We start from the raw sequence: 13,173 nt of genomic DNA, 5'->3' as shown, positions 1-13,173 counted from the left end.
TGAGATTTCAGCAGTCATAGCTTTTCCAGTTGTGTCATTTTTCACCAGACATATATTGACTATTTTCTACTCCATGAAAACCGAAGACTCCACTGAATCTAAAAAGCAGTACCTGTTATTATCGACTGGAATATATTTTGATTTTGACTATAACCTGAAGGAAATTTAAAATGTGATTTCCAGATCTGCAAAGTATCAGTAGAGTGCGTGCTCTAATTATCCCAGTGGAAGGGCCGCCATAGAACAAGTAGATTGTACAGTGTATACATTTGCCTTATTCAACCATGCAGTACAGATTCTTTGTGTGTGTCTAAGAGTGTGTGTGTATTTCTCTCTCTCTCCATGCTGCGCTCCTCATACTAAAAGCCTCTCAGCTAGTGATTGTCCTCAGTCCGGAAAAATATTAAGGGCAACACCTTGCATTTGTACAGTACTTTGCAGTTCACGTGACTTCCGCCTGATTTCCTGCATTTCAAAGCAGAATGATGTTCTGGTCCCAGCATTGCCTCCTACCAGCTGGACGGCCGCGGGCAGGACACTTGACACTCGGTGCCTCATCTCTGAGGGTGGGGCATGGGGGGCACCAGCAACACCCATGCTGGGGCTGACGCACTCGATGCAGTGACCACGTTGGCTGATACATCTATGAAAAGGCTTTGAAAGCTGGGAAGTGCTGTACCAATGTATGCCGTTAGTATTTTTCTAACTAAATTTGTAATAGTAAGTGCAAACAAGATGACTGGATTTGTAGTAACACACCTCTGTGGCGATGCCTCAGTTATTAGATGGCTTGCGTGTATCCAGCCATCCTGGCAATTTTAGATACCGTGTGTGTCTCTTTATTTTTAACACTCTGACCTCGTTTCAAGAAAGATTTAAGGCAGCCTGAAAAGATGCATGTACTATATCAAGATAAAATAAGTTTAAAAATAATAAGGGGAAAGGAAGGCTTTTCATTCTGTTTCCCCACATGTCCCCGTTCTTGTCAAATTCAGTAAAGTTGCCCACTATACCTCGACCTGAGAGAAACTATCCCTAGATTCAGGGATGTTACCCTATGATGAGAACTGACTTTGGGAAACCTGGAGTGTAAGTCAGCTTGTTTGCATTTTTTAATGTAGGCAGTAAAAAATAGAAGCCACCAAGAGCAAAAACCTTTATCTAAATATCACTACCTTCTGAAAAATGCTTTCAGTGACATTTTGTATCGTTATGAATATTAAAGTCGTATTTAGAGTTAATTTCTTTCTTTTTTTCCTCTAAGATTGAAATGCCCCTATGAAACAGCTGTGGAATTGGCTGCTCTCTGCCTACAAGGTACATTATTCCCTAACGGAAATCAGCATTTTGAAGTCATTTCAGCAAATGAGCGCCGACTGTGTACCGGGCCCAGTGCTCTGCTTTGGGGGTATAAATGCGCATGAGACAGTCTCTGCCCCCAAGTAGCTTAGTGTCCCATAAGGATCATGTGGCAGGATCCCACGTGATCTGCTTGATCTCTGATTGTACATACAAATTCCAGGGTGGTTCCTACAGGGAGAGACCTGCCAGGAGGCTTGGAGGTGGAAGGCCCATGGGGGGGGATGGGCCGATGAGGATGAACAGAGGAATCAGGGCACAAAGGAAAAAAGGACAGAGGGACACCAGCAGTTGCGTGATGTCAGAGGGTGAAGTTCAAGAATCTGGGAAGGTGGGCGGCCTTGGCCCCGTTTAAAGAGCATGAACTTCATGGTGTCAGCAGTAGTGCCTCTGAAGAAGGCTCTTAAGAGGGAGGCAGGCCTGGTTGGATATGCACTTTAGAAAGGCCCCAGTGGCTGTGATGGGGAGAAGGGACTGGAGCAAGACCAAGATTGGGAGGGGAGGTACAGTGAGGAGGAGTGGCTGTAATTAAACGAAACTGACGAAGGCTGGGAGTTAACCCCCACCCCCACCCCCGACCCCCTCCAAAAAAAAGCAGCACTGGCAGTACAAGGAGAAGGACCTGGTCACTGAGTGGAGTCAGACAGGACTCATAGGCTGTTACTGAGGGTAACAGCGAATGCTTAGAAGAAGATCTGGCTCCAGTGGTGGGGGGCGGGGGGTGGTGGCATCTGTGTAGGCTGTTTTGGCTGAGACATCCCGGTGGGGCCTCCAGTGTCTCTTGAGTCTCTGCAGATCGGGCTTCATCAGGCAGGTCAGGCTGGGAACACCGACAGGAGAGTCATGACTGTCACCGTTGACTCTTCCATCCATATGAGCCCTGGTGGATTTTAGTTTAAGATGCACAGGAAAGACTTGCTAAAATCTCCAGTGCTCATTAAGAGGATACCAATGTGTAACTGCACATAAGGAATTTCATCAGTACATCAGATAGCCATATGCTGTGGACTCACTCATGTACCGGTGTGTGTGTCGGCTTCTATGGGGTAATGAATTATGATGTATTCATTCATAATTACTAATTATTTTTGAATGCCATAATAAGATTTGCTTCCAACTTTTATTTACCAAGTTTTACAGGTCGATCTTTGTCTTTTCAAATTATAAAACCAGTCCATGCTTATTATAGAACATCAGGACAGCAATCAGACAAGTAGAAGGCAGGAAGTAACCCACTGTCCTTCCCACAGACAGGCTGAGCTTCTGTCTATGAGTTTTGAGTGTGTTTACTTCTGGTCAGAGTCATAGTCAGGTTTTTTGGTATGATTTTCAAATTGGTAATTTCAGTGCTTGTATTTTGTCATGTTCCTACTCAAAAAGATGGATTTTAATGACGGCCCATTACTCCCATCCCCTGGTACTTCCATTCCTTGGTCACCTTTAGTGCTTATTTGATGGGGACATGGAATATAGCAGATGCTCAGTAAGTGCAGAATGAGGTTGAAGAGACACCCCCCCCAAGGATTTTGGGTAAAGGGCAGTCTGTCTGTATGGTCCGAAGGCCCTTAAGGTGGAGGTGACGGTATTGTCATCTGTAACCGCCTGCGCCAAATACATTGCTAAGTGCTTCACATGTCTTTCTGAGGCAGTGGTCCTTAAGGTAAGTGTCATAAGGATGCACAGTGGTTGGGGGAACTCGGAAGCGGACTGTCCCCTTGAACCAAGCACAGATTCTACCAGCTTGCCAAGTGGCATCCACCCTGGAGTTTCTGAGTTACCAGGAGGTCCTCCCATCAGGCTCAGTGGCCCGGTAGTAGGTGTCAGGGCGTAGTCAATGGGAGGAAAGCGTCCCCGTCCGACCTGGGGCCATCAGTCCACTGGAGCACCTCCTCCCTCCTGTGCTTGGTGATATCAGAGGCACAGTTAATCCAGTGTTGTCCAGATGCACCGGTGAACAGGGGGCTCGCTTTGACCCATGGGTGCGGGATGGTTCATATCAAGGGGCTTTCTTCCCAGTGCACCCCTCTGGCCTTGCCAGGCCCCTGGCTTCAGTGTGACATCCTGGTCAGAGGTCAGTGGTTGCCCCCAGCCTGGGGAGCACAGCCTTCACCTTTTCTGGGCAAATATGTCCAGAGCAGAAATCTGCATTTGTGACTTTGCCCAAGGTACCAGGTGGCAGCACATGCTGACCCAGACCACCTGGTGGTCTCAGGGGTGCCATCCAGTTCAGAGCTGCAGGTGAGGGGCTAGGGTCAGGTGAGGAGACGGTCACTAGGTCACTGCCCTCCATCAGTCACTTGTCCCATGCAGTCCTCCACCACCCCTCCAAGTTTGGCATCACTGCTTCCTCTGTGTGGACAGGGACGTTTTATCCTTTTCTCCTGAAAGGCGGGCCCTGGGATGAGGGCTCAGAGGCCAATGGGAAGGGCTGCTGGGTACATAGCGTGTAGTCGCTGAGAGTGTTTAGTCATAATCTGGCTGGTCAGTTGGTGGGATGTTGTGTTAAAAAGTGGTTCTCCAAGTTTGTTCCCCAGGTCAGCTGCATCAGCATCACTGGGAACTTACTAGAAATGCAGGTTTTCAGGCCTTACTCCAGACCTATGGATTTAGAATCTCTGGGGTGGGGCCAGCAATGTATGTTTTAATGAGCCCTCCACATAATGCTGGTGCGTACTCAGGTTCCAAAGCCTGAATGTGAATCAGCCTGAATGTGAAACACTGTTGTGAATCAGTGTTTCTCCAAGTAATGGATGCACCACCCTCCTGGGCCTCTGGTGGAAAGGCAGGTTTGGCTCCAGTAAGTCCAGGGCGGGGCCTGAGATTCCGCGCTGTGAAGCTCCCAGGGGATGTCCACACTGCTGGTCTGCAGAGCACGCTTTGTGCAGCAAGGTGTTTGAGGTCATTAGAGGTAATAGCAAACCAGGTCCAGAGGATGGCTTTTCCCTCTGGAGTCTGCCTCCTGAGCTGCTCGGGTCGGGGAGCAGATAGAGTAGACCTTCCATTGATGTTCTGGAGGAGCGAGGCCCCCTGTGTCCTTGGGCCCTGCATCCCGTGGGACTGTTGGCCAGAGCCAGGACCGTGCGTGGCTTTGGGCGCCCTCGTGGCTGCTGCTCCTTTCCGCACAGCCTGCTCCCCCCGCCCCCAGGTTCTGCCTGAGTTGCCTCGGTTGCTGCCACAGCCCTCTCTCCCCCTCCTCTCCCTCTCCCTCCTGACTGATTTCTTTCCCAGATTCTGCTTGCACCGAATTCCTGATTGGTCCTCTCCAGCACTGCAGACCCTGGAGTGCTGCTCCAGCCCACCCTTAACGAGAGCCTCGGTTACATGGATGTTTCTGGGCAGGTCCCTGCAATTGCCTTTTATTGCTGATTTGGGCGCTACAGTTTTGTGGGGAAAATGTAACTGGGGCCTCCCTGGGCAGGAGAAATAGTCAGGAGAGAGACACTCATAACTGAGATGACGACGGCGTGTGGCCCAGGGAGGAGGGTAGTCAAGTGACTTCGGGGGATTCTGAGTGTACCTGTGGGGACCAAGTGGGAGTGAAATCCTCCTGAAAAAAGGGAGTTCGCTACACGTGAGGGGGGAACCTGTGCTATTTCCAGGTGGGCAAAACACCATTGGATCTGGTGCTCCAATAATCAGAAGCATTCACTGTCTTGTTTTCCTCCCTTTTATGAAACCCGCAGCCGAGCTTGGGGAGTGCGAGCTTCCAGAACACACACCAGAGCTTGTGTCTGAATTTCGGTTCATTCCAAATCAGACAGAAGCGATGGAATATGATATCTTCCAGAGATGGAAAGAGTGCAGGTACCTTCTGATATATGCATTGGGTAACATATATAAGCACGTGTTAGACTCTCTCATCTGCGAGTACAATGGCTCTGTTGAATGACTGTAAAATTGCAGTTCTAGCTCTTCACTTCTTTCTCTCCCGTGCTTCAGCTTCAGTCCTGCTTTTCCAAAGGCCCACATTGATGTCTCTTTTTTTTCCAGAGATGTACAGTAAAAACCAAACCATGTTTCCATTTCTCCCTCTGGACGCCGGGGCTTGGTCCTGATTTGTTCATGGCATAGCCAGGGCCACCCCTGCCATCCCAGCACCCTAAAGAAGGCCAGGGGGTGCTGGCTTGATCCACTCCCGCATCTCTGGGGTTCTGTCCAAGGCCTGAGCAGCGAGGGCAAACCCTTTAGAAATAGGCCTTGTGGTCCCATACGGGGACGCTCATATTTGAGACCATGTGTTGTACAGCATTACATTTCAGGACCGTGGTCACCACAGCTAAATCCAGCCCTGTCATTTGTTTCTTGGTTTGTCCTCATTTCCCCATCAATCACCCTAGTCGAGCAGTGACTCAGGCTGGAATACCTTTCCTCCCGCCCAGCCCATCTTTCCCAAACACCACCTGTGCCCAGGCACTCTTAGTCTCCGAAACTGAGCTTGGTTTCCCGCTGTCCTGTAGTCACTCACACGCTTCTGAAACTCATTCTCCTGTCCCATGGATGTAGAAACGTGAATGTAGTCTTGCCGCTCCCCGCTCCCTGCCAGAAGCCACACTGAGCAGGCAGCCGCGTATCCTTCCAGCCTCTCTCCTGGGGACACACCTGCCACGGATCTCCACGCACAAAATCGTTTCCTTAAGTGTTTCTATCATAAGCCCCACTCTGTCCTCTTTCTACTCCGTTGACAATCTGTTCAATCTGTTCTCAGAGCTCGTGTTGTCGTGTTCATGTAAATCCACGTCCCTAGTTCCCTTAGTTGCCACGTGGCACCCCTTAGGGTGGCCGTGCCCTTCAGGCTTCTGTGGGTGTACGAGTGGCCGTTCACATGTGTCTCCTTGGTTTTTCGAAGGGGAAAGAGCCCTGCCCAGGCGGAACTCTCCTATCTGAATAAAGCGAAGTGGCTGGAAATGTATGGGGTAGACATGCACGTTGTCAGGGTAAGAACTGTGTGTGTTTGAGTAACTGGGTTTCCCTGGGACCGAAAGGCGTGTACACAATGTGCAAACAAAGTAACAAAGTAAACAAAAGGCGTGTACACAATGTGCAAAGTAACAAAGTAAACAACGTACCTTACCGCGCTGAGGAAACTGTTTTGCATTCTGCTCTGTGACAACCTGTTAGAACCCTGTACCGACTGTGCCTTCGTTTATTTGTAGGGAAGAGATGGCTGTGAATATTCTCTTGGACTGACCCCGACAGGCATATTAATCTTTGAAGGAGCTAACAAAATAGGCTTATTCTTTTGGTAATTTAGTTTTGTCCTCTCTTGAAAATGTCTTTTCCTCTTTGGTGGTGGAATTCTATGTGATGGATGATTATTGAGCAATCCTTGCTACACCCAGATTCATCTTAAAAACACACATCCTCTTATATTTGTGGGTGTCTGACAAGGGCCGTGGCACTTGTGGATAATCACGTGCCGAATGAATGGTTTCTTTAGCAAATCTGAGCTTAAAGGGTAGAAAGGAAGCGGCTGTGTGATGTGTAGACGGTGTTCCTGGGGACTCTGCTTTTAAAACGCTTTCTCTCTGACCAGGCCAAAAATTACCAAAATGGATTTTAAAAAGAGCAAATTGACGCTGGTCGTGGTGGAGGATGATGATCAGGTAAGCCTTGCCCCCGCTCCTCCTCCTTGCCGCGAACAGTCCTGCATCGGTGTGACGGACACCTGTGTGACCGGGAACCCCGGGCTTTGCCTCCAAGGGCCGGGAGCAGGAGCACACGTTTGTGTTCCGGCTGGACAGCGCCAGGACCTGCAAGCACCTGTGGAAGTGTGCTGTGGAGCACCACGCCTTCTTCCGGCTGCGGACGCCGGGAAACAGCAAATCCAACAGATCGGACTTCATCAGGCTGGGGTCTCGCTTCAGGTTCAGGTAGGCACCGTCTCTGCAGCATGATCATCGCTTCTCGGCCTTTTGGCCAAGGTCAAGTGGAGTACAGCACGATCACGTGTCTCGAAGGAGGCCAGCAGTGATGTTTGTGGTGAATGGAGCAGTGGGTCCGCCTCCAGAGGCTTGAGGTGGACATCCCATCCCTGCATGTGTCTTAACCTTTGACCTTTCGTCGAGTCACTGAAGCTCTTTGAGCTTCCATGTCCTTATTGATACAATGAGGCTAATCATCACCAAATTATTAACAGCTGCCATTTAGCAGGAACTATGTCTAATACAGTAGACACTAACCACATGTGGCTATTTAGACTAATTAACATTGAATACATTTTAAAATGTGGTTTCCTGGTCTCACTAACCATGTTTCAGGTGCTGGCTGCAAATGAGGCAGGTGGCCACCACATCAGATGGTACCGACAGAGAACAGAAGCATCGTTTCAGAAAGTTCTGTTGACCACATTGCATTAGGCTTTGCACGTGTACCAACTCGTAATCCTCCTCTTGGCCTTAATAAGATGGGTCCTCAGACTCTGCCCATCTCACAAATAAGGGAACTAAGGCTGGGAGGGGTTACATAACCTGCCCACAGTCACAGCCAGTCAGTGGTAGTAGGGCTGAGATTCAATCCCAGGCCGTTTGGGTCTCGTATTTAACCACTACTCTGTTGCCTTTCACATGCCAACATCAAGAAATTTGGTGATGGTGAAGAATGAGAGCTGATGTCACTGTGTGTGTGTGTGTGCATGCGCGCGCGTGCATGTATGCATGACCCCGGGTATGCTCAGAAATATTTGAATCTAAAAAGACCTTGAAGAAAGAATTTATTCTGACACACTTATAATTCTAAGACCACGTCCCTCTAAGTACACGAGCTCTCCCTGGGTGTGTGTCTAAAATGAGGCTTTAGGACCTCTTCTAAGGACTTTGTAATCAGAATCTATGGGTGCTCACTTGTGCCTGTTTGAATAAGGCCTGGGGATGTGCATTTTAAATGCATTCCCAGAGTCTATTTCTGAGGCTGTTTACAGATCCGCGAATTGCTCTTACAAGATCTAAAACTTCACATGGTTTCATAACCTCTACCCACACATGGCATGTCCTTGAACTCTATTTAAAATGCCAAACGATTTGCTCATTTCAAATTTTTCTCCTGTGCACTTGTGTTTAAGGAATTATTTTGTTTGAATGTATTTTTAAATGCTGTGGAAGGACGTGTCGGGGCGGGGGGTGCTAATCTTTTTCTGAAAAAGACTCGACTCCCGGGTTCCCTGGAGGATGGGAAATGTCACAACTGCAAGGGCTGGCAGAGGCTTCCCACACTGCACTGAGGTCTGCTCTGGTCGAAGTGCAGAGGCTGGGACTGTTGAGGTCGTTGCCCGGGTGGGCTTTTCCATCCTGGGAGGAAACCCCCATGGGACCGGCCCAGCCCAGGCTCCCTTCTGCTCTTTGAGGAGAAGCATAACCAGGAAGGGGAGTCTGGGGATGAGGTTGCCCCTTGGAGGCACTCAGAGCAGGTGGCAGGTGGCTCCTTCCGTGTGATCATAAACCGAGGGCGGCTGGAACGAGGCAGTGAGAGATCAGATCAAGACAGCATTGCCACCTGGAAGCTGCAGCTGGGCATCAGGTTGATTGAAAGCCTTGGTGAGAACAGTAATGTTTTCCCTGGCATAGCGAGGAAAGCCAAGGTGTGTATTAAGTGGTCGTTGAAAGAGTTAAATGTCTACCTAATGTGTTTTAGGAAAAATCATTTTATGTGGGCTTTGGCATTGACTTAGCCACATGTTCCAAATACTCAGACCTGCTTGGTTGGTGCAGTCAAGTGGCTGGTACCTAAACAGCAGGTTCTGTCCTCTGGTGGAAATATAATATGGCCTGGATTTGGCAACGGTGACTGTATTTCCAACTGAAGGCTAAGTTTAGTGTGTGTCTTTACCAAAAGAGTTCAAGATAAGTTGAAATTTACATTGGCGCCCTTGGAAATAAAAGTTCACTTCCAAATACGTAGGATGTGCTGACATTCTGATATTGGTAGCATGCCGTGAAATATTTGCTTTCCAGCGGGCGGACGGAATATCAAGCGACCCACGGCGCCAGGTTACGAAGAAGCAGCACCTTCGAGCGGAAGCCTAGTAAACGCTATCCATCCCGGAGACATTCGACCTTCAAAGGTGTTGTGCTTCTCATTCTGTCTTGGGATTTTCCACTACGGTTTAGTTAAGCTCCAAGGAGTATTTGAAGGGACTTTGGACTGTTCTCTGTCATTCTGAAGCTTTCCGCCAAATCAGGGTGGGATCCTCTTGGTGGCAGTCAGGCCACTCTTGCATCTGTCTTTAGTCTTTCTCCTTGGGTATGCTCATTTTCTTCTGCCCCTTTTCTGCATTGTTTTCTTGGGCCTCTCTGCTTCCGTTGGACCTGGGACCCCAGGGGTATCACAGGGAAACATTTTTCCTGCCTGTGAAGACAGCACCATGTCTCAGAGGGGCAAACAGTCCTTTCTCTCCTCCAACGTCCACTTTCAAGTGGGGACATCAATCTCTTGCCAACCAGAATTCTGACCACCTAAGAGCAGAACCTGAACTGTTAAGTACTGGGCTCAGGTCCCACGGTCAGTCCAGACCCATCCTGCACTTGAATGTAGCCTGGCCCCAGGAAGCTTGCCCCACGCCTCCTCCCAGCTCCCTGAGCAGCCTCTGTTGTTTACTCCTGTGGCCTCGCACCTGTCTGAGGCTTGGAACCCAGCACAGAGTCCATCAGCTGATGAGCGAGCTGGGCTCGTTTCTGTTTGAATCCACTCTAGATCCCTTCCCGTAGCTCTCCCGTGTCCACACTTGATTACGGCTCCCTTCGGGACACCTAGTTTAGCACTAAAATGCTTGCCCTTTCATAGCAGGGCCTCTGCCCCCCCCCCCCCACCTCCAATATCATTTCCTCGTAGTGGCCATTCTGTATGCTTCTTGTATAACTCAGGACTTAGTGGGTCCTTGTGGGACGTGGTACCTATGCCTTCCCGGGCCAGAATCTTTAACTTACCTGTGGTCCCCACTGTTTCCTTCCTTTTTCGACCAGTGGTACAGTAGTGTGGCCCTCATAGCTCTCTAAAGCCATTCTGGCTGCTTCTGTGGGGAAAAAAATTCCAGAGCCCAATGGGTGTGGCCTCACTTTCTAGAAAGACCAGAGGGGAGAGGATGGGGGTGTGCTCAGGGAGGGGTGACAGGTTGTCAAGGGGGATTGGTTGCAGGAGCTGGGGGAGGTGAGTGATGCTGTCTGGGTGGGATGGGGGTGGGGCTGGGTCCCTGCTGAGCACTATGCTTGTGCCTGTAGCCAGTTGGGTCAAAGTTGCCCAGAAACCCCCTGGTATAAACAAGAACTTTCCAGATGAGTCTGTCCAAACATAGTGCTGTCTCTGGACAGCAGTGAGCGCCCAGTCCTGGGGCTGTGCGGGCACAAGGGGAAAGGCTGCTTGGGGTGGCTCCTGCGGAGGGAGAGGCCTTGCCCCACGGGGTGGCCTTAGAGCCCTTCCAGACTCCAGATTCTGGGCATCTCCTTCACCTTCCTTTCTGGTTTCCATTATTTCTCTCCTTCATTTTATCAGCATTTTCTCCAGCTGGAGTTCTGGCATTTTCGTGAAACTTTTAATGATTTTTCCATGCTCCCTGAACCCTTTTTGGGTTTTTTTGTGTGTGTTTTTTTTTTGCTTTGTAGGTCTCCACCTGCGGCAAATGGAAGTTCCCAGGCTAGGGGTTGAATCAGAGCTGCGGCTGCTGGCCTACGCCACAGCCACAGCCACACCAGATCTTAACCCACTAAGCAAGGCCAGGGATTGAACCTGCATCCTCATGGCTACTAGATGGATTCATAACCCCTGAGCCACACCAGAAACGCCCTTTTTTTAAAAAACCAAAGGGGAGTCTAGATCCGTGAGCTCTACCTCTATCCATGGTCCCTTCCACAGACTCACACCCCAGCCCCAGTCGGAAGCACCTGCTCCACGCTCCCCAGCACAGGCTCATGCTGGTGTTTCTGCCTTTATAGTCACCTCATGCTGTTTTCGATTTTATGTGCCTGTCTCCAGGTCAAGACTGCGCTTCTTGAGAGCAAGGACAGTCTCTGGGTCCTAGAGCTCCTGGCCCTGGGAACTCGCTCCGGGAGCATTTCCTGAGTGAATTGGAGGGTGGGGCACAGAGGGAAGGTGACTGACTTTTGCTCTAGAAAGGAGAAGTAGCCAAGGTGAAGATTCTGCCTCCTGGGGTTGAGGCTGCTCTCAGATCACAGAGGTCTCTTCCCTAGTCCTTGGTAAAAAGTGGCAAAGATGGGTGTTCCCTTCCTGGCGCAGTGGAACCAAACCCGACTAGGCACCATGAGGTTGCAGGTTTGATCCCTGGCCCTGCTCAGTGGGTTAAGGATCCAGCGTTGCCATGAGCAGCCGTGGTTCGGATCTGGCATGGCTGTGGCTGTGGCTGGCAGGTGTAGCTCTGATTAGACCCCTCACCTGGGAACCTCCATATCCTGCAAGTGGGGCCCTAAAAAGAAAAAAAAAATGTACAAATGAAAGTGGTGAAGCTCTCTAAGATGGTCATACTTTTCTGTTTTTCTTTAAAGCAAGCAACCCGGTGATAGCAGCTCAGTTCTGGTAAGTGCCTCCCGGAAATGACCGCCTTTACTTGCAATGTGGACTTTTTCTTTCGTACATTTAAATCACAAGGGGAGGCACCTGATGGTCCCCTCCAGCTCCCCACCCCCACCCCCACCTCTTTTTCAACTGCCTGGCCAAACCATCTGCCTGGCTTTCAATAAGGGCAAGATAGAATGTTCCAAGTCACTTTGCTTTTTGGAGAACACAGCTGCTTTGTTGGAGCGGCTTTGTGCTTTGTTTACTGTAACAGTGGGTGAGAAAGGTGATAGGAATGTGTGTGTGCACAGTGTGCTAATGGCATTGCCAGCAGGGATGGGACAGAAAGGCCGAGCTCTGGAGCAAAAGCTCCGCCAGAACAAAGGCTGGATTCGCTCAGTTACGTGCAGGTTTTATGTCACACCACGTAGAAGACCTTTATCAGACACCCAGTGCCCTTTCTGCAGGAAGGGAGCTCATCACAAGACCGAGTCTCTAGCGCGGGTGTCCACGCACTTTTCTGGAAAGTGCCGGGGAGTACATATTTTAGACCTTGTGGGAGCTGTCGTCTCTCTCGGCATCTCTCCGCTCTGCCCTGGGAGCAGGAAAGCAGCCTAGACAGTGTGTAAATGAACTTGACTCACAGATGCAGGGGGCCCGGTTTGGCCCGGGGGGCGTGGTTTGCCACACCCTCCTCCGGCACCGGTGGCCTTGATCTTTCCTGTTGATGGGAATCACCTGCTGAGATTTGACACCCTCTGCCAGACCACACCCCAGGCTGATCAAATTAGTCTCTGGGGACGGGACCAGGCCACTCTGGTTTTTAAGGCTCCCGGGTGAGTTCAGCCTTTCCACCCCGGTTAAGACACTGTTCTACCTGGCGTGTTCCTCTTTCTCTCCCCCAAACAGTTGTTTCCTTTCCCTTCTGCTTTTTAGGGCCACACCCAGGGCAGATGGAAGTTCCCAGGCTAGGAGCTGAGTCGGAGCTACAGCTGCCGGCCTACACCACAGCCACAGCAACATGGGATCCGAGCCCTGTCTGCAACCTGCATCACAGCTCACAACAATGCTGGATCCTTAAACCTACCGAGCAAGGCCAGGGCACACACCCAAGTCCTCATGGAGACGAGTTGGGTTCGTTACCGCTGAACCATGATGGGAGCTCCTGAAACAGTTGTTTTCTTATGCGAGTTTTGGCTTCGGTGAACAGCTGTCCTGCTAGAAAGTCAGACTATGATTGTTTTGGCCCTTGTGTCCAAGCTCCAGCCGTTGGTAGCCCCATAAGTTATTAGCCTCTGGTGGTCCCAGGCAGGGGTC

At 50.1% G+C, this 13,173-nt stretch overlaps 1 protein-coding gene across 1 annotated transcript in view; it reads left to right on the top strand.

The window, feature by feature from the left end:
* Positions 1 to 13,173, top strand: part of EPB41L4B (erythrocyte membrane protein band 4.1 like 4B) — a 142,333-nt gene that overhangs the window by 55,970 nt on the left and 73,190 nt on the right. The window contains 8 exon segments of the mRNA XM_047768117.1: positions 1,265 to 1,317; positions 5,043 to 5,163; positions 6,206 to 6,293; positions 6,513 to 6,601; positions 6,893 to 6,962; positions 7,060 to 7,229; positions 9,306 to 9,415; positions 11,847 to 11,877. Of these exon segments, the coding sequence (XP_047624073.1) occupies positions 1,265 to 1,317; positions 5,043 to 5,163; positions 6,206 to 6,293; positions 6,513 to 6,601; positions 6,893 to 6,962; positions 7,060 to 7,229; positions 9,306 to 9,415; positions 11,847 to 11,877 (732 nt within the window).

This window comes from Phacochoerus africanus, chromosome 2 (assembly GCF_016906955.1).
Source record: "Phacochoerus africanus isolate WHEZ1 chromosome 2, ROS_Pafr_v1, whole genome shotgun sequence".
Classification (NCBI taxonomy): Eukaryota; Metazoa; Chordata; class Mammalia; order Artiodactyla; family Suidae; genus Phacochoerus; species Phacochoerus africanus.
The sequence above is the reverse complement of the archived record's forward strand: the minus strand, read 5'-3'. Positions and strand labels throughout refer to the sequence as shown.